The following is a 21,860-nucleotide window of genomic DNA, read 5'->3' on the forward strand; positions in this document are numbered from 1 at the left end:
AACTTTCATTTTAATTTTCTAATTATTTATTTATTTATATTTAAAGAAAACCAATTATTGTATTCCAGAGTATTATTTTGCATACAGATATTGTTATCACTTTCTAGCATTATACTTTGAACATATAAGCATAATTTAAGGAAATTAAAAATATTTGTATAGATATGGAATTAATACTATCCATGTATAATGCACATACTTACTTTTCCCTCAAAACTTTGGGGAAAAAGTGTGCCTTATACATGGCAAAATACAGTAGTTTATAGCCTATTGATAATGATAAAGGCTTCTTTCCCTGAACCTGGGACAATGGTTACTCCAATCAGACCTTAAGAATTTGTATATTTTAATGGATATTAATATGAAAAATAGAGACTGTAAATTTAAAAAAAAGAATTTGTACAATACCCAGAAGTAATTTCTATTTTTTTCAAATATGCCTTTAGTAAAATTGATCCTTTATTAACAGACAAGTCAAAATTAAAACCAGCATTTGAAAGAAGAAAATTCAGATTATGTTAATATATGAAAAGTATGTACCACAAAAGAGGGATATTTAAGGTTTTTTCCTCTAAAAACAAAACTTATTTCTTCAGGAATTTATTTTAGATTGCTTAATTCCTTCTCATTATTAAATTCTAATTTAAGAAGGATATTTTTCCCCTAGAGATAAGTGAACAAACAAAAAGAAAGCTGTCATTTTCTAAGAAAAAAGTACTATGTTATAGGTACAATAATTAGGGGGTTTTACTTCGGATCTTTCCTTTTAAAATGTATACTATGGAAATGGCTAATACATTTTTTTAAAAACCTTAGAATCATTGTTTTCTTTTTAAAACAGTTGTAAAATCTAAATGATGACATTTCTGACCTTGGTCCTTAGAAACAAAACTAAACTATATTTATTTTGTGTTTAGAAAGAATGTAGCAAAACCTGATTTATGAAGTATATGCTTCTTAAAATGAAAGTGAATTATTGTTCCTGTTCTAATTTAGGCAACCCAGAAAAGGAACTTAATAAACCGAGTGAGCATGAGCAATCCATCTCTCCATTGCTTTTTGAGGATAGTCCTCCTGATGTGCAGCCCCCAGGAAATACTTCCCAAGTGAACAATGAAGAACAGAATAATCCTCAAACAATTCAAAACTCAGTTGTTTTTGGAATATCGGCCGAGGAAGTGGTAAAGGAAATTCGTTTCAGAATCGAGCAAAAAACGACACTGACGGCCAGTGCAGGTACTTAAACAGGATACTTAATGCTTGTAATTTTGGGACTGTCTAATGCATGTGTAATGTTAGTAGTTTGTCATTACAAAGTATAGAGTAACATTTTACTTATTCATTATTTTTTTATTCAACTTCTAACAACCTACTTAGAATGCCTAGAACCTACAGGTAAGTTGGAATTAAGCCAAAAAGCCCTGAGCCCAAAGGAAAAAAAATATTATAAATCTCATATAGCTTTTCTTTTTTTAAGCACAAATTATATTTTAATTGTTTTTGGACATAGCGCTTTATTAGTTTTCCCTGGGAAGACTGCAGCCCTTCCAGGGTTACAGTGCAGGAGAGACGCCAGATAGCCACAAAGCAGTAGACTAAAGAATCACCAACTGGCAACATAACAACCTAGGACCATCCTGTGAAGGGAAAAAGAACTTTACATATGTCAGTGACCCATAAGGGTGACACTGCTTAGCATAGAGGCTGATATTCATCTTAAGGATCCCAAGTTATCTTATATAAGCCATATTAAGATGAGGTTGGTCTTCTCCTTTATACACCAAAGCATGAGAACAGTAATAAAATTTAGGAAGATGTGTATGAAAATTTCAATGAAGTATTTAATGAGTATATTACAATATTTTTATTTCAGTTTCTCCTAACCATTAAAAGTAGTACTTTACTCTGTAACATAAAAATGATGCACACATTTTATTTTTATTGTTTTAAATTTTTGATATTTTTATGTGGATAATTTATATAGAAGACCTTTGAAAAGACTAAACATACATTGTAATTTATATTCTGGATCTTTTTCATAAACTAGCCTATGCTTTTACTACAGAAGGTAAGTAAGTTAACAATACGAAGGAGAGGTCCCCCCCAAACCAGACTTATCTTTTAGAGGGCAGGCCCCTTGTAGTACAGACTTTCACCACTAGGTGAGAGTTCCAGGAACCCCTCTGTCTCAATGCACCAGCTGGTGGTGGTGTGAGAGGCTGCATTTTGCTTCAGTGAATTTTTTTTTTTAAGACTCTTGCAACACGTTTGCCTGTTTCATGATGGGTGATTTATGAACGCACCTGCCCACACCATGCTGAGTTTCAACAGTTTTTGACTAAAACCAGCATGATCTCCATGCCCCTGTTCACCCAGTATCACCCCAAACAACTTTTTTTTTCCCCTTATGGAAAACGTTCTCAAAGGGAAACTTTCTGCCCATGTGGAAGAGGCAAAACAAAAAATGGCAGAAGCACCAAAAGGCATTGGAATCAACAAGGTCACAAACTGTTTTGAGCAGTGGAAAAAACATCTCGATAGATGTATTTCATCAGATGGAGAGTGTTTGAAGGTGACTGAAGTTTAAATACATAAGAATAAATACACAATTTTTATAAATAAATTTCTGGGTGTTTTGGGTCCCTTCTGGTAACATTTAAACTCAGGAATTACTCTTAGACTTTAAAATACAATGGAGATTTAAACAGTGCTCATTTCTGTTGAGAAAATAACTAACGGTTCTTTTCCCTAAAACCATAGGAAGCCCAGGGGAGATAGATAATAATCCACCGTTATTTTATTTTTATTCATTTATTTAACAAGGCATATTATTATGATTTATTGCTATTATCCGAATATTCTCTTTCAAACATAGATGCATTTTTTTATTGAATTTATTTGACATTGGTTAACAAAATTATATAGGTGTCAGGTATAAATTTTATAATACATTAATTATGTATTGTATTGTGTGCTCACCACCCAAAGTCACGTCTCTTTCCATTACCATTTATGCCCCCTTCTCCCTTTTTCTACTTCCCCCAACCCCACTTCCCTCTGGTATATAGCATATTCTTTTCTGTGACTGTGAGGTTTTTTGTTTTGTTCTGTGTTTTTGTTTAATCCCACTGTTTTCTTTTTTTTTTTTTAAAGATTTTATTTATTTATCTTTAGAGGGGAAGGGAAGGAGAGAGGGAGAGAAACATCATTGTATGGTTGCCTTTCATGCATCCCCTGCTGGGAGTTGGCCTGCAGGGAACTGGCCTGCAACCCAGGCATGTGCCCTGACTGAGAATCGAACCGCGATCGTCTGAGTCGCGGGCCCGCACTCAATCCACTGAGCTACACCAGCCAGGGCAATCCCACTGTTTTCTTAAAAATACCTTTTTTACCCACTGTTACTTTTAAAATAGCATTTCACATCATTTCAGATTTTTTGCACTTAACGTTATTTATTATTTTCTTATATTGTCGTCATGTATTTTAAAGTCATACATATCAACTTCTTTGAGTCATTAGAGTGTTCTTCTTTTAAGGCATTGCCCCAAATACAATGTTAGCAAAAGTGTGCAGTGATAAAAATAAACCAAATGGACAATACCAAATTCTCCCCAACAGACAAGCCGTGATGGATTTCATCAAGGACTTACCCATTAGAAAGGTGAGATTTTTATATAAAATTATATATATATACATACATACATATATATGTATATACACACACACACTGAGTTCTGAAGAGATACTATTTAGGATGATAGTAATTTTTAGCAGAAAAGTTTTAAAACCATAGGTAACAAGCAAGAACTATAATGGGTGACTGAATTGGAAGAAATCTTTCCATTAAACCCTTAATATGTGAGGTTTAGAAATCTTGTTTGCTGAAAAGTTTTACGAAAGTAATAGATAACAGACCTTTAACCTTACCCCTCCTAGGGAGGAGAAGAATAAAAAGAATACAGAGAAGAGTTCTTTCAGCTGCAACTCAATATACGACCTTAGTTCTAAAGTACAGATTGCTGCTAGGTTAGCACATGTGATACTTCAAAGAGATTTAGAATTTTACTCATTTTAACAAAAGTGCATTAAAATAAGCATGTTTAAAATGGTAAAATGATACTTTAGGAGTTATAGGAAGGGGGGTATATTTTATTATTTTTAGAGCTTCTAGATTTTTCCACATATATATGCTGTTTAAACAATAATTGCACTATATACCATTTGATGTCCTAGGTACAGGGGTGTCCAACCAGCAGCCCAACACAAAATCGTAAATTTACTTAAAACATTATGAGATTTATTTTGTGATTACATATTGCAATGTATTTAATGTGCGGCCCAAGACAAATTTTCTTCTTCCAGTGTGGCCCAGAGATGCCAAAAAGTTGGGCACCCCAGAGGTAGGGCTTTTCTCGTTCAACATAGTGTATGAGTACATTTAAATAAAGCATTTTTCAGTGCTCAAAAGAAAGACTGTATCAAAATATAGAATATATAATGATTACTGAACAGTTTATTATGTAAGGTATAGCTATAAAACAGTGTTTTCCAATATGTTTCTTAAAGTATGAATAGGTGTTCCGTAAAAAAGGTTCTGGGGTCAAATAACTTGGAATCTACCACCCTTGTGGGTCACAAAGATACTACTATATTAAAGATTTATAAGTGTTACAGTGAGGAGTTCAATTTAAATTTGCTTATCCTAGCATTCCCCAAGTTTGACCACAGAACTTTAAAAAATTTCATGGAATTTTACATTTAAGTTTTTATGGAATGCTAATTTAGAAAATGCCAAAAAGCAATTAAAGCAGTTTTCTTATGAAAATAACTTATGAATACAGTCATATTATTTATGCCTTTTATCGATTATAAAATGTATAATGAGATTACAATAACAGTTCTTACCTTAATCTAAAAATGTGTTAGTAATAGATATTGATTCTCTTCTAGGTTTCTGGAATAGGAAAAGTTACAGAGAAAATGTTAAAGGCTCTTGGAATTATTACTTGTACGGAACTCTATCAACAGAGGGCATTGCTTTCTCTTCTTTTCTCTGAAACCTCTTGGCGTTATTTCCTACAGATTTCCATGGGTCTGGGTTCAACACACCTGACAAGGTATCCGTATGTATATTCATTCCGCTTTTTATTTATTATTTGCTGAAATAACAGTTCTAACCATTGAAGTGGAGCCTATAAGGATAACATGTTTTTGAATTATTTTGGGCTGGTTCAATTTGGAATATAATTTTTTAATTAGAGTCAAAAGATTGGATGTGGGAGAAAAGGAAAAGAGGGATAAAGAATCCCTCCTAGGCTGTTGGCTACAGCAGTTGGATAGATGAACGAGAGGAATGATGGGTACTTTCTTTTCGGTCCGTGCCTCGTTCCTTGTTCAGAACAGAAGCATACTGGAAGACTAGTGGTAAGATTTTTCAGAAAAGCAAGATGGCTCGTATTCCAGAATTCACTTTTTAAACAAGGAGATTGAATGATTCTTTGAAAACCTTCATGAGCTAACTCTTTCCCTCCCAGATTTGTAATGATTTGTTCATTCAGTACTGAATACTTACTTTTTGTTAGATACTATTCTGGATGCTGGGGGTAGATAATACAGTAAACAAGACAAAGTCCTGCCTTCCCGGAGTTTACAGACTAGTGTGGGAGATAGAAAGTAACCAAATAAATGAATGAAGAAAGTGAGGCAGTGAGGGCCTAAAAAATGATGTAGGGGGCCAGGGAAGAGCTGGGTTTGGCTGCCATCATCCAGAGGCAGAACCCTGCAGGGTCCGACCCCGTAGAGATCTAGCAGGTGAGTGACTAGAGGAGAGGCCCTGTGTTTTCTTCCTTGCCACTCGGTTTTATCCAGGTCTTAAAAAGGAGTATCCTAGAGCTGGAAGGGTATACTTTTGGGAGTGGGCGAAAAGGGGAATTAAAAAAAGAATGGGAATTAACACTATTTTTAGTTTTGTCATCATCCTGTCAGCCTGCCCTCAAAATAGCTCCTTTATAGTCTTATACTCAAACTAAAGGAGAACAAAAGATTACTCGGGGTATGTAAAATAATGATCAATTAAACCTGCTAAATCTTACAGAGATTGTAAGGCTTGTGGTATTGCTTTTCTTAGCTCTCCATGCTTCTCAATCAGTTGAGTCCACAATTAGATGACATTGAATTTGAGTGGATATCATGAAAAATAAGAAAATGACATCACAGTACTACATATAATCTAGTATTTTGAAGATAATAATGAGCCCTGGCTGGTGTGGCTCAGCAGATTGAGTGCCAGCCTGTGAAGCAAAGGGTCGCCAGTTCAATTCCCAGTCAGGGCACATGCCTGGGTTGTGGGCCAGGTCCCCAGTAAGGGATGCACAAGGGGCAACCACACATTGAAGATAATGAGAAATAAGCCTTTCTCTTTTAATACAAAAATCAACCTCTTTTTATTTCCATAGTGCTTAAGCACAATAAAGTTCTTGATAAAACATTTCACACATTAATCTGGGGTTATAATAATATAATATAATTAATAATATAAAATAACAAATCTACCTTTTCTCTGTCCACATTCTCTAAGTCCCCTACTCTGCTTTATTTTTAAATCTGTAGTACTTCTCCCCTTCTAACATATTCCATACTTACTTTTTATTTGTTTATTTGTCTCTCTGCACTAAGATACAGGTTCCTTAAGGGTAGGCACTGGTCTGTTTTCTACATTACTATATCCCCAAGGCCTAGAACACTGCTTCATTTGTAACAGGTTAATTGAATCTTTGGAAATGAATAACCTGTCATTTCAGCCCTTTGGCGTCAACTACTCCTGTCAGAGCTGGTGGAATCTGACCCATCTGGACGTTTCACATTCCATTCCCAGTGTTCATCCCGCTGCCACGTGCCAGATTCTGCCTGAGGTTCTATAGAGTGGTGTCATGAATAATGAATAGGCTATAGGAGAGAGAAGTTAATGTACTCAGCCCAAAACTAGATAATTGATATTAAATTATTTAAAATTTAATTACATTCTATAACTGCAAGCCATTACATTACACTTGCTATTGGCTTTTGTAAGTTGTGGTTTTGATATTCAGGCTTTTAATAGAAGCAATTTATAATATGAACCTATTTTCTTTTAATTTTCTAAAATTTTATTGGTCTTTAGAGAGAGGGGTAGAGAGAAAGAGAGAGAGAGAAACATCGATTTGTTGTTCCACTTATTTATGCATTCATTGGTTGCTTCTTGGATGTGCCCTGACCAGGAATCGGACCAGCAACCTTGGCGTGTCAGGATGATGCTCCAGCCAACTGGGCTACCCGGCCAGGGCAATGTCAGCCTGTTTTAAAACTTGTTTTCTTTGATAGGTATAGACTTGATTTGTGACATGTGTAATCATATTAGCATCTTATCTACCTACATTTCATGATGTAAAAATTTGAGTAAAAAACACTGAGATCTCTGAAGGGTACTTGATATATTAAATCTTCTTGGTCTGTTAAAAGGAACTCAGTCTTTGAGAAAGCAAATAAAATGTTTTTTTTTCTTCATTTCAAGGGATGGAGAGAGGAAAAGCATGAGTGTTGAGAGGTAATATTTCAATATTATTTAATTGTTTGTAATTCATGCTATTTTAAACTAATTTTTAATTTTTAGGAAAGTATCACTGAAATTAAAATACCTATTTTCAAACCACAGAACAGTTTTCAGCGTGTCACTTTCCTGAAGTAAATATCCCAGTAAATTGCTTTATTATCTTCACTTACTATGCTCTCAACAGAAAAAAAAATTAACTAGTTATTTTTTAAATGTTGGTTTTGTTCCTATTCAGTGAAAACCAAGCATTTTAGGATTCTAAATCTTAATTTCTATACTTTATAAAAAATTATACTGAGAAGTTATTTGGGAAATTTAAGAAGTGGCCATGGAAATTCTTTCTAAAACTCTTCAAATATTCATGAATGAGCTTAGCATCAAATAAATTGATATTGATGTAAGAGAGCTTAGAGGTGATCTGTTTCATTCGTTCACAATCTTATTTAGAAGTTAAATGGAATCTTGATGGAAACCTTATTGTTTTGGAAAACATCTCATTGTTTGTGCAGTCCCTTAGTTTTCTCCAAGCACCGAAGTTCCACTGAGACATTCAAAACCATGGATGTGGTATATGGTTGTGTTCAGAAAAGCTAAATGACACTGACAAGACGATGTACTCAATAAATGACTGATCAAAATTGCCTTGAGGCTGTGATTTACATAAAAGCCATCTAAGGAAAGGGGGGGAAAGCACCTAAAAGTGTGATTGTATTGTCCTATTTAATGAATTTTTTCTTTCATTTTGTCTGTTATTGAGAACACTACTTAGTATACAAAAATATTAACTGTTAACGTGTTAAGAGAGGGCTGGCAAATCAATAGAAAAAATTAACAAAAATCTGGTTAACAGAAAGAGAAGTATAGATGGTTCTTAAAACATGTGAAAATATTCCCAATCTGCTTTATAATTTAAGAAATACAGATTGAAAGTTCTCTGAGATAGTATTTTTCACTAATGAGGTCGGCAAAGACATTCTAACACAGCCTACTGGCAAGACTATGGGAGTGAAGAAGCTATAAACCCTAGGAGGGGATATGCTAGCTTCTTATTAGCACTAGAACAAATTTAGTGGTTTAAAACAACACAGATTTATTCTGTTATAGTTCTAAAGGTCAGAAGTCCTAACATTAAGGTATTGGCAGGGCTGCATTCCTTCTAGAGGCTCCAGGAGAGAATCGATCTCTTTATCAAAAGCTTCCGGAGGCTGCCTGTATTCTTTGGCTCACTGACCCACCTTCTGTGTTCAAATGTAGGGCCTTCTTGTTCTCTGACTCTGAACCTCCTTCCTCTAATAAGGAACCTTGGGATTCCATTAACCCACCTGGATCATTGAGGATAACCTCCCTGACTTGACTTCAGCGTATCTGCAAAGTCCCTTTCGTGATGTGCTCAGTTCAGAGGAATAGGATTTGGACATCTTTGGGGACCATTAGTGTGCCTCCCACAGGGAACAGACAATTTGGCAGTATCTATCAAAATTACAGATGCATATGTACTTTGATCCCACAGTTCTTTTTCTAGGAATTCATTCCATAGTTGTAATTGCATGTCATTTCTCATGTATACAAAATTATTTATTGCATTTTTTACTATAGCAAAAGATTGAGAATAGTGTAACTTAAATACCCATGAATAGAGGGCTGGTTAAATGACCTTACGTCTTTAAGCTAGAATATTATGGTGCCATATAAAAATGAGAAAATTATTTACTCATAGGGAACTCTGACCAGGACGAACTGAGAAAAGCAAAGCATTAAACCATGTGTCTAATATTCTACTGCTTCTATAAAAATGAGGAGAAAGTATTTGCTTGTTTGTTTGTATGTATAGTATATTTGCATAAAATATTACTTGAGGAATTCATGAGAATAGAAAGCTGTCAACACTGGTTCTGCACTTCCGGGAGAACAGGGTAGCTGAGTAGTTAGAAGGGGAGGTCTGAATGGTCATTTGCACATGATTCATTACTTATTACTCTGATTTCTCTGTAGTTGCCTTCTCTTTTAGGTTAATTGACCTTTCGGCTTCTTTTAACACTCTTGTGCAGATGAACTAAAAATTTTCTACATTTAATCAGCCCTCCATTTTCAATTATTAGATAACTGTACCTGGGTGCCATTAAACAACCTTTTAAATCTACTTGAAGAAACTTCTCTTTCAGAAAATGCCTGTGTAATAATTGGAATAATATTCTCATCTGTACTTTCTCAAGATAATCCTTTATAGCAGAGTCTATATACATATATGCCTTAATGTGTTTTAAGTTTCTGAGGGCATTATTATTATCTGTTGGTGGCTTTAATTATATTTTTTAAAAATATTACAGAAAGAGCAAAAAGTATAAAAATATACCTTTGCTAATCAGCCTAATTATCTAAATGATCTTCAATTATTAAGTAGATCTTCAATGTTTTTTACTTAATTATATCTTAATTCATCTGAAAACTTTATTCTGTGCTACAGAAAATATAACTTAATGCTAAGCCATTTAAGCATACTATATCATTCCTAAGTTATCCTGAATTATATTTTTACTTTGGACACCCAAATCATTCTTGTCTCTCTAGGACATTCAGTGAGATGAGTAAAGCAGAAGAACAGTACAGCCTGTGCCAGGAGCTTTGCAGTGAGCTTGCTCAGGACCTGCAGAAAGAAGGGCTTAAGGTACTTTATTTTAATGCGGTGTTCTCTCAGTTTTAAAATTTTCTGATAATAAAGTGCACTTTAATGCAAGAATTAGATTTTGCATGTGAATGCAAAGTGGGAAATGTCAGATAAGAGTATTCTCATCACCAACAAAGAAATTTAATTCTGACGCTTATTTGAGGGTCATTGTGTCATCCTGTGCAGAAGCAAGTTGCAGGGTAGAGTGGTTCCAGTGTAACTCCAGAGGAGTTATGCTACCTTGGGAGTACGTTGGAATAGGTTCGAAATCAGAGTTACATTGATATTAGAGAATGAAGCAAAGGGGGAAGGATTTTCCTAGAACTGTATTTATGTATTGTAAATGACTTCCAATTATCCACTAATGTTTTTCTCATGTAGACAGTGACTCTCTACAGTAAGCATTTTGTTTCAAGGATCTAATGCAGGTTTTTTAACACATTGAGAACAACATCTGGAAGGCTTTGAACTTTGTATTTGATATTCTTCACTCAGAGCAATCCACATTTAGTGTTTTTCTAACACTCTCAAACCAGAGTTATTTAGAGTACTTACAAAATGTGATGGTGATTACCAGAGAGAAAGTGGATTAGGGGAAAGTAGAAGAGGGTAAAGGGGGGATAAATGGTGATGGAAGGAAACTTGACTTTGGTGACAAACACACAGTACAACATACAGATGATGTATTCTAGAATTGTATACCTGAAGCCATGTAATTTTATTAACCAATGTCACTCCAATAAATTCAATAAAAATATAAAATATTAAAACATTATTATAATGAATGGGATAATTGATGAGTATTTTTTATAATCCTTTTCTGTCATAACTTTGATTGTAAAAGAGTTGTTTTTTAAAAATGTGTAAATCATTTTGGATTTACAGAAAAGTTGCTAAGATACTATAGGGAGCTCCAATATACCCAGTTTTCCTCATTATTGACATCTTATACTGCCAGAATATATTTGTCCAAACTAAGAAACTGACATTACTATATAGCTATTCACATAACTCCAGACTTTATTTGAATTTTATCTATATTCCATTAATGTTCTCTTTCTGTTCCAGGGTTCAGTCTAGGGAACCACAATGCGTTTAGCTATCATGTCTTCTCCAGTCTCCTCTAGTCTGTGACAGTTTCTCAGTATTTCCCTGTTTTTCATGACCTTGATAGCCTTGAGGAATACTGGCCAGATATCTCCCAATTTGGTTTTGTCTGTGATTTTCTGTAGATCAGACAGACCACAGCATGAGTTTTAGAAAGAATTCCACAGAGGCAAAGTGTCCTCCTCCTCACGTCCGAGGGGGGTACAGTAGTCTCCCCTTACTGAGATTTTACTTTCTGTCATTTCAGTTATCCACAGGCTGAAGATATTAAATGTAAAATTATAGAAATTAAACAAATCATAAGTTTAAATTGTACATCATTCTTACTAGCACAATGAAATCTTATGCTGTCCTGCTCCAATCTGCCCAGGGTGTGAATCGTCCCTTTGCCCAGTGTATCCACGCTGCACGTGCTGCCTGCTCGTTAGTCGCTTAGTAGTAGTCCTGGTTATCAGATCAGTTATCAGAGAGAGACCACATTTATGTAACTTTTACTACCGTAATATTATTATCATTTTATAAAATGTCCTATTTTATTATTGGTTATGTTGTTAATCTCTTACTGTGCCTAATTATAAATTAAACTTAATCATAAGTATATATGATAGGAAAAACATAGTAAATATAGATAGGGTTTTGTACCGTTCACAGTTTCAGGTATCCACTGGGGATGTTGGAACAAATCCCCACAGGTAAGGGGTAGCTACTGCATATGAAATCCACCTGATATCATGGGCGATGTTAACCTCCACCACCTGGTTAGGGTAATGTTTGCTAGGCTGCTCCATTGTGAAGTTACTGTTTTTCTCTTTTCATATTCTAGTCTTTGGAAGTGAGTCAACAAGTTTAATTCACTCTTACTACCTCCAGAAGGTAGTAAAATATACATAACATAAAATTTACTGTTTTAATCATTTTTAAGTATATATTTCAGTGGCATTGAGTACATTCATACTGTGTAACCATCGGTGCTGTCAACCTCCAGAATTTTTTCATTATCCCAAATTGAAATTTTCTATTCATTAAATAGTAACTGAACAGAGAGTTCATACATGTAAATTGTTTAACATACTGTCATATCGTTGCCTCACAATAAGTGTAAGCTGACCACAAGACCTTTTCAATGGGCTCCTTTAGAAAGATTTTTTTTCTTTCCTTTTTTTAGGTACTGAATTGACCTCTAAAAGAGGTTTTTGGAAAAAAATGATTAGTTAACTTTGCCCTTTATATAAACATCTTTTATAAAAATTTATTTGGGAGAGGAGTAGTAATTATTGGCTAAAATGGGATTTTTTATTACTTTTGGATTTTAGTTATTCTTTCTGACAATTTTATTACCATGTTTTAGAAGTAATTGACTGTACTTCCGTATTATATGTACATAAGTGAGCTTCATGAGTTTTTTAACCTATAAAATAATTTTTTTCTAGAAGTTAGAAAGCCTTATTTAATAATGTATTCGGTTAATTATAGGGTAGAACTGTTACCATTAAGCTGAAGAATGTGAATTTTGAAGTAAAAACGCGTGCGTCTACAGTTTCATCTGTTGTGTCTACTGCAGAAGAAATATTTGCTCTTGCTAAAGAACTGCTAAGAACAGAAATTGATGCTGATTTTCCGCATCCCTTGAGGCTAAGACTTATGGGTATGACTTTTCTTTTCTGACTTTTCCTTAAATGTGCTACCCTTTCCCAAAGAATCAATTTGGAAATATTCTCTTCTCCATTTTATTTCTTAGAACTTTAGGAATTTATACTTACACTGCTGCCATGTTCCTTAATTCTTAGAACTTGGTGCATGTGAAGCTGTGATTACTAATTTAATTCCAGTAAGAACCAATTAAAGTTGTTCTTTTCCTTACTATCAATGTTTGCTGAAGTCCTTGGAACTAGGTTTGTTTCAAAATTTTAAACTTTTCAGATTTTAGAAAGCATACAAAATACCCTTTAGTATTTTGTAATACTCCTTTGGGATACGAGGAAGCGCTTCATGATCAAACACACTAGTATTTCTGTAGCAAAGCAAAAAAAATATTCACACTGAGTTGTCAACACTCTACACAGCTTCCCATCCATCCAGCTATCCATTACCGTATGCTGCTTACAATTTTCAGGGCTTTTTGGATTTCAGAATTGCAGATGAGGGATTATGGTGCTAATAAAACCATATCTTTAGCCACTGTGTGGTTCAAAACAAGAAAAGAAATGTTTCTAAAGTAAACTGTGTAAAACAACATTTGTGGATAAGCATCCCAAATGCCAACTCAGTATACTGCTGAGAGTGGGTCATTAGCCATACTTTCATATATGAAAGACACACACACTGAGATCAATTAAAATATGTTAACTAAAAAGAACTAAGGGGTATATGTTAATAGCAGCTTTATTCATTATTACTAAAACTTGTAAAACTTGGAAGCAACCAACATGTCCTTCAGCAGCAGGTCAGTGGAAACTGTGGTATATCCAGACATAGAATCTATTTAGCCATAAAAGAAATGATCTGTCAAACCATGAAATGACATGGAGGAACCTTAAGTTTATATTATTAACTGAAAAAACCAATCTGAAAAGCCTACATACTGTATTATTCCAACCATATAACATTCTGGAAAAGATTTTGGAGACACTAAAAGTATTGGTAATTATCAAGTATTTTCAAGAAGGGAGAAATGAATAGGCAGAGCACAGAGGATTTTTAGGGCAGTGAAACTGTTCTGTATGATGCTATAATGGTAGATACATGTCATTATCCATTTGTCAGAATGTTAGAATGTGTATCACCCAAAGTGACTAACACCTCGCGTGAATCCTGATGTAAACGATGGACTCTGAATGACAGTGTTGTGTCGGCATAGGCTCATTGGCTGTCACATACGAACCGCTCCGGTGGGGAGTGTCGATAGTGGGGCAGGGGATATCTGGGAACTCTGAACTTACTGTTTTCAACCTAAATTTGCTCTAAAAACTAAAACCTATTGAAAAAAGGGAGCTAAAGTACCTATGTAGTTGACTCCAACGAATTACTTAGTATTTATTAAATAATATCATGTGTCAAGAGCTTTATTGAAAAACCTGTATAATCATGCTGACTCCAGTAGGCACTTGCTAATTAGTGATACCCAGTTTTATTTTAAAAAGTATAAATTTCAGCTCAAAATGCAGTTTTGGAAAAACATCCTTTAATTCAGAAAATACACAGTGTTGCTAATTACTTTTCTCTAAACAACCCTTTTTATATATGTCACAGAAGTATTTGCAAAATGTTTTTATGAATTATGAGTGAAGTGATTTTGTTGAATTTGAAACTGATTAATTGTGGTTGGTTTCATTTAGGTGTTCGGCTATCTAGTTTTCTCAATGAAGAAGATAGGAAACACCAACAAAGGAGTATTGTTGGTTTCTTACAGGCTGGAGACCAAACCCTGTCTGGCACTGGGTGTGTAGAGAAAAATGACAAAGATCAGTTTTTAAAACCTGTAGAAATGTCTCATAAGAAGAGTTTTTTTGATAAAAAACGATCAGAAAAGAAATGGAGCCACCAAGACACATTTAAGTGTGAAACTGTGAATGGACAAGATGTGCAGACATCACAATCATTCCAAGTTTTAAAGAAGAAGATGAGTGAGAATTCAGAAACATCAGAGAATTCCGATAACAATCAGATATTTACCTGTCCTGTTTGCTTTAGGGAGCAAGGAATCATCAGTCTAGAAGCCTTTAATAAACATGTAGATGCATGTCTTAATGGACCTTCAATGAGTGAAATGTTCTCATGTTCACATGCTTTCTCTACAAAAGTTAACAAGAAAGAAAACGTACATCATTCTTTTTACCTCTGTGAGAATCGGGATTATGAAACCCATCAAAAGAATACAGAAATCAATTCAGAAGATTGTGCCGATTTGGTAGAGACTATAGGCAATCCATCTGAAGCAGAAAGTATAGATGCTTTAAGTAATAAGCATAGCAAAGAGGAATGTTCTAGCCTTCCAAGCACATCGTTTAATATTGAACACTGTCATCAGAATTCTTCTTGTGCTGTTGCATTGGAAAGCGAAGATGCCAGGTCACTGAGAAGGCGAGAACCCCCCCAGCCGTATTTATATGAAGAGATAACAGACCAGGCTCTAATTTGTCCTGTTTGTAACCTAGAGCAAAAAACTTCAGATCTTACCCAGTTCAATGTGCATGTGGATATTTGCTTAAATAAAGGCATAATCCAGGAACTTAAAAAGGATAAAATTAATCCAGTAAACCAACTCAAAGAAAACACCAAAAGTACCGGTGAGTTTGCAGTCATTTTAAAGAACTTGGCTTTCTAGGAATATTTTATTAAAATTGAGATCATTATTAGGTCTGAAACACCCACTCTTAAAGGGACTGTTATATATGCCATTTAGGTCAATGTTAGTTCCTTTGCCATAAGTTAGAATTAAGTGAGAATTAAGTTAGAATTAAGCCAGTTAAGTTTTGGGAAAACTTTGGTTTGGGCTTGATTTAGTACAGAATGAACTCAAAGGGTAAGGGAGCTGAGTGATATAATCAAAAAAGACTCAGAGAACGATTGTCAAGGCACAGTGGTAAATTAATGATAATTACATATAGCCAGAGAACCTCTTTAATTTGTTTTTTGGTAGCTATGATTCTGGCCAAATTTCAAAAATAAAGGTAAGTACAATACTAATAAAATAATTATAAATAAACTATGCTGTAAAGTTAGTTTCTGGTATGTATAAATATGAACTAGGTAGTGTTAAGGAACTTTTTATTATTATCTTCATATCAGTCAGCTTTAACTTTTTAAATTTTTATATAATCCTTTATTTCTTGTTATTCATTATGGAATTTCTTCATTTCTCTTCCCTCTGAAGGTAACTCAGGCAGAGTACAGAAGGCTGTAACAAAAACAAAGAGGTATGGCTAATATGAGCTTGAGTAAAGCTACCTAAGAAACTCATATTTCGAGGTTGAATTTTTAGATGTTAAAATTTCCTTTTATATCAAGTAAAATTGTAAAAAATCAATTATGTGCAAAATTATTTTTGAACATCTCTTCCTGCATTTTAATTGCTTTTTTTGTTGTTTTTTAATTTCAGATCAGGACCGATGACAAAGTACTCAGCATCAAAGAAAATAAAACCAAACAATCCCAGAAATACCCTTGATATATTTTTTAAATGAACAATGAACTTTTCATCACTAATTTTTTTATTGGAACTTATTTTTTATAATCACTGAAGGTATTTTTTCTCATTTTAAGTTTACAGATTCACTCGGCGAAAGGCCAATGTAGTAATCCCGCCCCAGTGATATTTCCTTTACATGAATTTGGAATATATACTTACTAATTTACTTTTGTGTACTTTTTTGGTACTGTAAGAATTGCACTTCCTGTTAGAGATACTTTTAAAATGAGAAATTAGGAATGGGATCAATAAGTGATTTCTTACTTTATTAAGTTTTATAGGGAATGTAAAACCATGTATTCATAAGGGCTCTGATATTCACACAAACCTTTTTTTAGCATTAAAGCTTTTCAGTACTTAACCATCTTGTTGGCACTGGTCTGCCATAGTTGATCATAGTATCTTCTACAACTTTGTATATTTGTATTTTGTCTCCTACTACCTTCAGATGAGCCTTCTTGATTAATATTTATCATACATCCTATGAAAAAACCTTAGCAGAACTAGCATGAGAGGTTCGATTTCTCTCAGGATAATATCACAGTGTTATTCTCTGTGTTAAAAGAGTTTTGCTTAAATATGATGATTCGTTTGATTTTTTAATTTAAACTTTCTTTTTATGAATAAGCACTTGGTCCACTTTTAAAAAAATTTAGTCTAAGACATAATTGTTTTCTTATTTAGGACTTTTAAATGACAGTATTTAATTTCTTGGCAGGTATGCTTGTACTCTTCGAAAATCTGTAAAGAATAGATTGTGCACTCACTTTATTTTTGTAAAACCTTGTAGAGAAAAATGCACAGTTCAAAAATGAATGTGTATTACAGTCGCTCATGTATCTTAGTTATATTTCTGTCATGTTTTTATTAATATTTATGAAAGAAGACAGCTTAACAGTAAGTAGTTAGCTTAAGTAGTTGCTCCAGATAATTTTGTGCTGTGAGTAATAGTGTTTATCACAAACAATTATTAACTGAAACATGAAGATGGTAGCCATTTTGTGGCTACCATAAGATGGTAGCCATTTTGTGGCTACCATGTCTTTGAAGAACCATATCTTTTATTCTCTTCGATTTTTGTTTTCTTTCATCCTACTTTTCTTTTTAGTTGACATACAACCTTAGTTGCAGGTTATAACAATGATTTAATATTTGTATACCTACTTTTCATCTAAATTCACCTCATTTAAATTTATAAGGAAATCATATTTTAGGAATAGCTTAAATTAGGATCTTGCACAGCCTTTGGCAAAAGTGGTAACTTGACTTTAAATTTCTAGATTTTTTAAAATAAGGCTTACTGTTTATTAGCATGCCAGTCATATGCCTGTTGTTATTGTACACACAGGTGCAAACAGCGTTGTGCTGTGGTTCTTGATTGTGTGATTTACTTTTGCAAAATCTGTAAAAAATTAAGTTCTGTGAAACACCAATTTAATGTATTGAAAAACAGATGGTACCATAGATGTTTTCTGTCTTGCCTCAAGTTAATTTTTACTGTTTTCAACATTAAATACTAAATTATTTTTATTTAGATGACTTATTTAATTGAATGTTATCATTTAGACATATTTATTTTTTGATTTAATCTTTTTGTATTTTTTCCTCTATCATTGAGTCCCCTTATATTCCCTTCATTTAGACATATTTAATAATAATTTAAAATAAAATTTAAATATGTAGTTGATCTTTTAGCCCATAGAAACGGTTTCCTTCCTCTCCACTCTTCCTTCCTCAGTGCTTTTACTCCTATTGTCTTTTCCCACAATTCTTTCCACATCTTTTTCTTACCTGTTTTATCTAATATCCAACTCACTTTTTTCTTTTTATTATAATTTTCCTTTGGGGAATTTTTAGAAAATGCAGCAAAGCTACAAAGAATAAACACCTATAATGTTACCTACTTATAAGGTCAGAAAATAAGGAAGCACCTAGGAGAATATATTTGTAACATAATAACTGGGGAAAAAACAGAGTATGTATGTAATCCAGAATATGTAAATGATTTAACTGAATCAGTAAGAAAAAGACAACCAATAGAAATTTGGATAAAAGACTTTAATTGGTGCTTGACATAAAAAAATCTAAATGGCCAAGAAACATGCAACCATTCTCAGCCATTTTAGTAACAGGAGAATGAAAAGTAAGAACACAGAGAGGTATTATTACATCCCTACCAGATTTGCAAGAATGAAAAGGTTGGTTGAGAATTAAGTTCTGGTGAAGACGTGGAGCAAAGTGAACTCTTACTTCGAAAACAATCACTTTGGAAAACACTTTGCCCTTCTTAAGTAAGTGTGAAGGTGCACACACTCAGTGACCCAGCAACTGCACTTCTTACACGAAATATACACCATTGCTGGTTATTTTCTGTTTGCCCTCCAAATCATTCTTCTGCCTTCAGTTCCTCCGCCTTATGTTCAGCAAGGTGCCAAGGCAGTTGCAGGGGGAGGGGCACTGCAGAAGCTTTGGGGACGAAGAAAGGTGAAGTTGGCTGTTTATGCCTTCATGTACCTTTCTGTCAAGTCCCTTAACCAAAGGTCACAACTTCTTGTACGTGGCCACAGTGACACTGCATTCTCTGCCATCTCTCCAGGTTCTGATCCTTCCCTCACCTCTTCAGCTAGGAGTGGCAACAGAGCCTTGCTCTCATTAGCCCTGGGGTGCTGCACCATCCTTCGTGATTTCCCCATACCCTCCCCACATCCCTTTCTTAAACACTTCTCAAATTACAATTTTCTTCTGCCAGAACCCTAGCAAATACATTGTTTTGTGGAAACTATTGAACCTATTTCCTAGGCAGCCCTGTAAGAACCAAGAATGGGACGTAAACCAAGTATTCAGCAATGGAGGAATGGTTAAATTCTGTCATTGTGAATTCAAACGAAAATTCTACACAGTGGTGAAAATCAGAATGTGCACGAATATCACAAAGATAATGAGCAAAAGAAGCAAGTCAGAGAAGCAAGTCGTTCAATCAGCATGATCCCATCTATATAAAGTTCAAACAGTGAAAGCTATACTGTATTGTCAGGTGTATCCATATGAGATCAAATTATAAACAAAAGCAAGTGTGTTAATTGTCCCAAGAATTAGAATAACTATTCCTTCTGAGGAATGGTAGGGGAGTGTGATCAGGGAAGGGCAACGGTCTGTTTCTAATCTTGAGTGGTAATTGCATATATATTCACCTTAAGCTGTACAAATATATTTTATACACTCTTGTTCATATGTGACCTGTATTGCAATAAAAAGTGAAAAGAAAAAAATGGCAGAAACTGCTTTGCTTAGTAAGATATTTTCTCTGTCTCTGTAATATACTAGTGTTAATAGAGAAAAAAGTACATTTTGCTTTTCTAGAACTTTGCTGAACACAGCACAGGAGAGCCATCCTACACCAACATTTTGAGTTTTTCTCCTAGTACTTCCCCTAATGCTATATAGCTTCAGTCAGCATTTGGTCTGCTTTTCAAAGGACAGCAGTTGACAACTTGACCAAATACTTTGTCACTGCCAAATAAGTCACCCGCTTTTCAGCCAGTGGTATTCGTGTCCCCACTCCCCAAAATTCTCCCTCAAATACCAAGTCAATTCTATATATTAGGTTTTGTTATTCGCAGCACCCTACTTTCTGTATGAGTTCAGAGTTTCACTTCACCTGTGTATTACAAAGACTCAAATCAGAGTCCCTTTGGAAAAATTGGATGTACTTTGCATTTGAAAGATGAATATCATTGTTTAGCATTGGTTCAGTGGTTCAAAGATGAGCTCAGTCTCTGACTTTCTCAGCCTCACGCAGTAGATTTGTGGTCACAAGATGGGCTCTTCCACACGCAGCCACACATGTGTGTTCCATGTAGGAAGACAGGAAAGTGGAAATGATAAAAGGGCAACAAGTTTGTCCCACTTTAAGGAGCTTTCCTGGGAGCCCCACATAATTTCCACTTACATCTCAAACTGTCATAGGGCAACTGATAAGGCTTCCCCATATTATAGGGAACTTGCAAGTGCAGTTTTTAGTTGGGCATTTTGCTACCCCAAATAGAACCAGGTTCTGTTCATAATTCTAAAGAATTTTCCTATTGATAACTATACAAATTGTCACATTTAATGGTGAAATTTTAGAAGCATTTCTTAGGAATAACACAAGGGTGCCCTCTATTATTTTGTTGGAGATCCTAGTCAATTTTTTAAAAGATGTTTTATTTATTTACCTTTAGAGGGGAAGGGAAGGAGAGAGGGAGAGAAATATCAGTGTATGGTTGCCTCTCGTGGGTCCCCTGCTAGGAACTGGCCCCTGCTGGGGACTGGCTTGCAACCCATGCATATGCCCTGACTGGGAATCGAACCGCGATTGTCTGGTTCACAGGCCCATGCTCAATCCACGGAGCTACACCAGCCAGGGCTCTAGTCAATTTAATAAGTGATATAAATGAAAACTAGAAACAAAGAAATAAAAATAAAACTTTATTGTCAGATGGTGTGTTTGTCTACATTCTTTAAAATCTACATTTAATAAAAGTTCAACCAGGTTATGATTGCAAGATCAGTACACAAAAGAAGTAGCATCCTGGTACCATTGTAATAACCAGTTAGAAGATATAATAAAAATAATCTCCTATGTAACAAGGTACTTAAAGAGCAGGTGGGGAATCTTTAAAAAAATGTGTAGTAACTTGGGGACTACAAAATATTACTGAAAGATGAACTTGTACATCTGAGTGAATGAAAAGTGTAACCCTGTTCATGATAGGTAGGATGACTACCTTAAAACTATTCTCCCCAAATTATTCTATAAGTTCAGTGGAATTCAAAACAAAATATCCCATATTTTTTTCTGGGAAGTTGTTAAGTAGGCCCTAAATGGTATATGGAGGAGCAAAGGCCCAAGAATAAGAAGGTAGAAGGACAAGCCTTATTACATGTTAAAATTTATTATAAAGCTATAGTAATACAGCACATTAACAGCAGTATTGACATGGGTGTGGACATTGTAGATGACTCATTACAAAAAAAGTATTGCCTATTAAATAAATGATGCTTGCATGAATGATTATCTATAGATTTTTAAAAAATGTGATCTCTATTACTATGTCATGAGCCTCCAGGACTACCCTCAGGCCAAATATGTTGTTAAAATTATTTGCAGGACTCAAAAAGCTGTTTGTTATACTCATAGTTACAGTTTGTTTCAGTGAAAGAATACATATTAAAATAAGCAAAGGGAAAGAGGTAAATGGGCAAAGTCCAGGGGGGACCAGGCACAACTCATGCAGCAAAGTACCGCCAACCAGGGAACCTCACCCAACCCA

At 34.5% G+C, this 21,860-nt stretch overlaps 1 protein-coding gene across 2 annotated transcripts in view; it reads left to right on the forward strand.

The window, feature by feature from the left end:
• Positions 1-16,543, forward strand: part of POLK (DNA polymerase kappa) — a 72,245-nt gene extending 55,702 nt beyond the window's left edge. For both annotated transcript variants that reach the window (XM_037032286.1, XM_037032287.1), the window contains 9 exons: positions 1,002-1,236; positions 3,537-3,661; positions 4,951-5,117; positions 7,550-7,582; positions 10,157-10,253; positions 12,834-13,005; positions 14,696-15,646; positions 16,234-16,276; positions 16,459-16,543. In XM_037032286.1, coding sequence (XP_036888181.1) covers positions 1,002-1,236; positions 3,537-3,661; positions 4,951-5,117; positions 7,550-7,582; positions 10,157-10,253; positions 12,834-13,005; positions 14,696-15,646; positions 16,234-16,276; positions 16,459-16,543 — 1,908 coding nt within the window. The remainder of the gene's footprint in view (positions 1-1,001; positions 1,237-3,536; positions 3,662-4,950; positions 5,118-7,549; positions 7,583-10,156; positions 10,254-12,833; positions 13,006-14,695; positions 15,647-16,233; positions 16,277-16,458) is intronic.
• Positions 16,544-21,860: the final 5,317 nt, after the last annotated feature.

The sequence above is a fragment of the Sturnira hondurensis genome, unplaced genomic scaffold (assembly GCF_014824575.4).
Source record: "Sturnira hondurensis isolate 20B ecotype Veracruz unplaced genomic scaffold, ASM1482457v3 Scaffold0021354, whole genome shotgun sequence".
NCBI lineage: Eukaryota > Metazoa > Chordata > Mammalia > Chiroptera > Phyllostomidae > Sturnira > Sturnira hondurensis.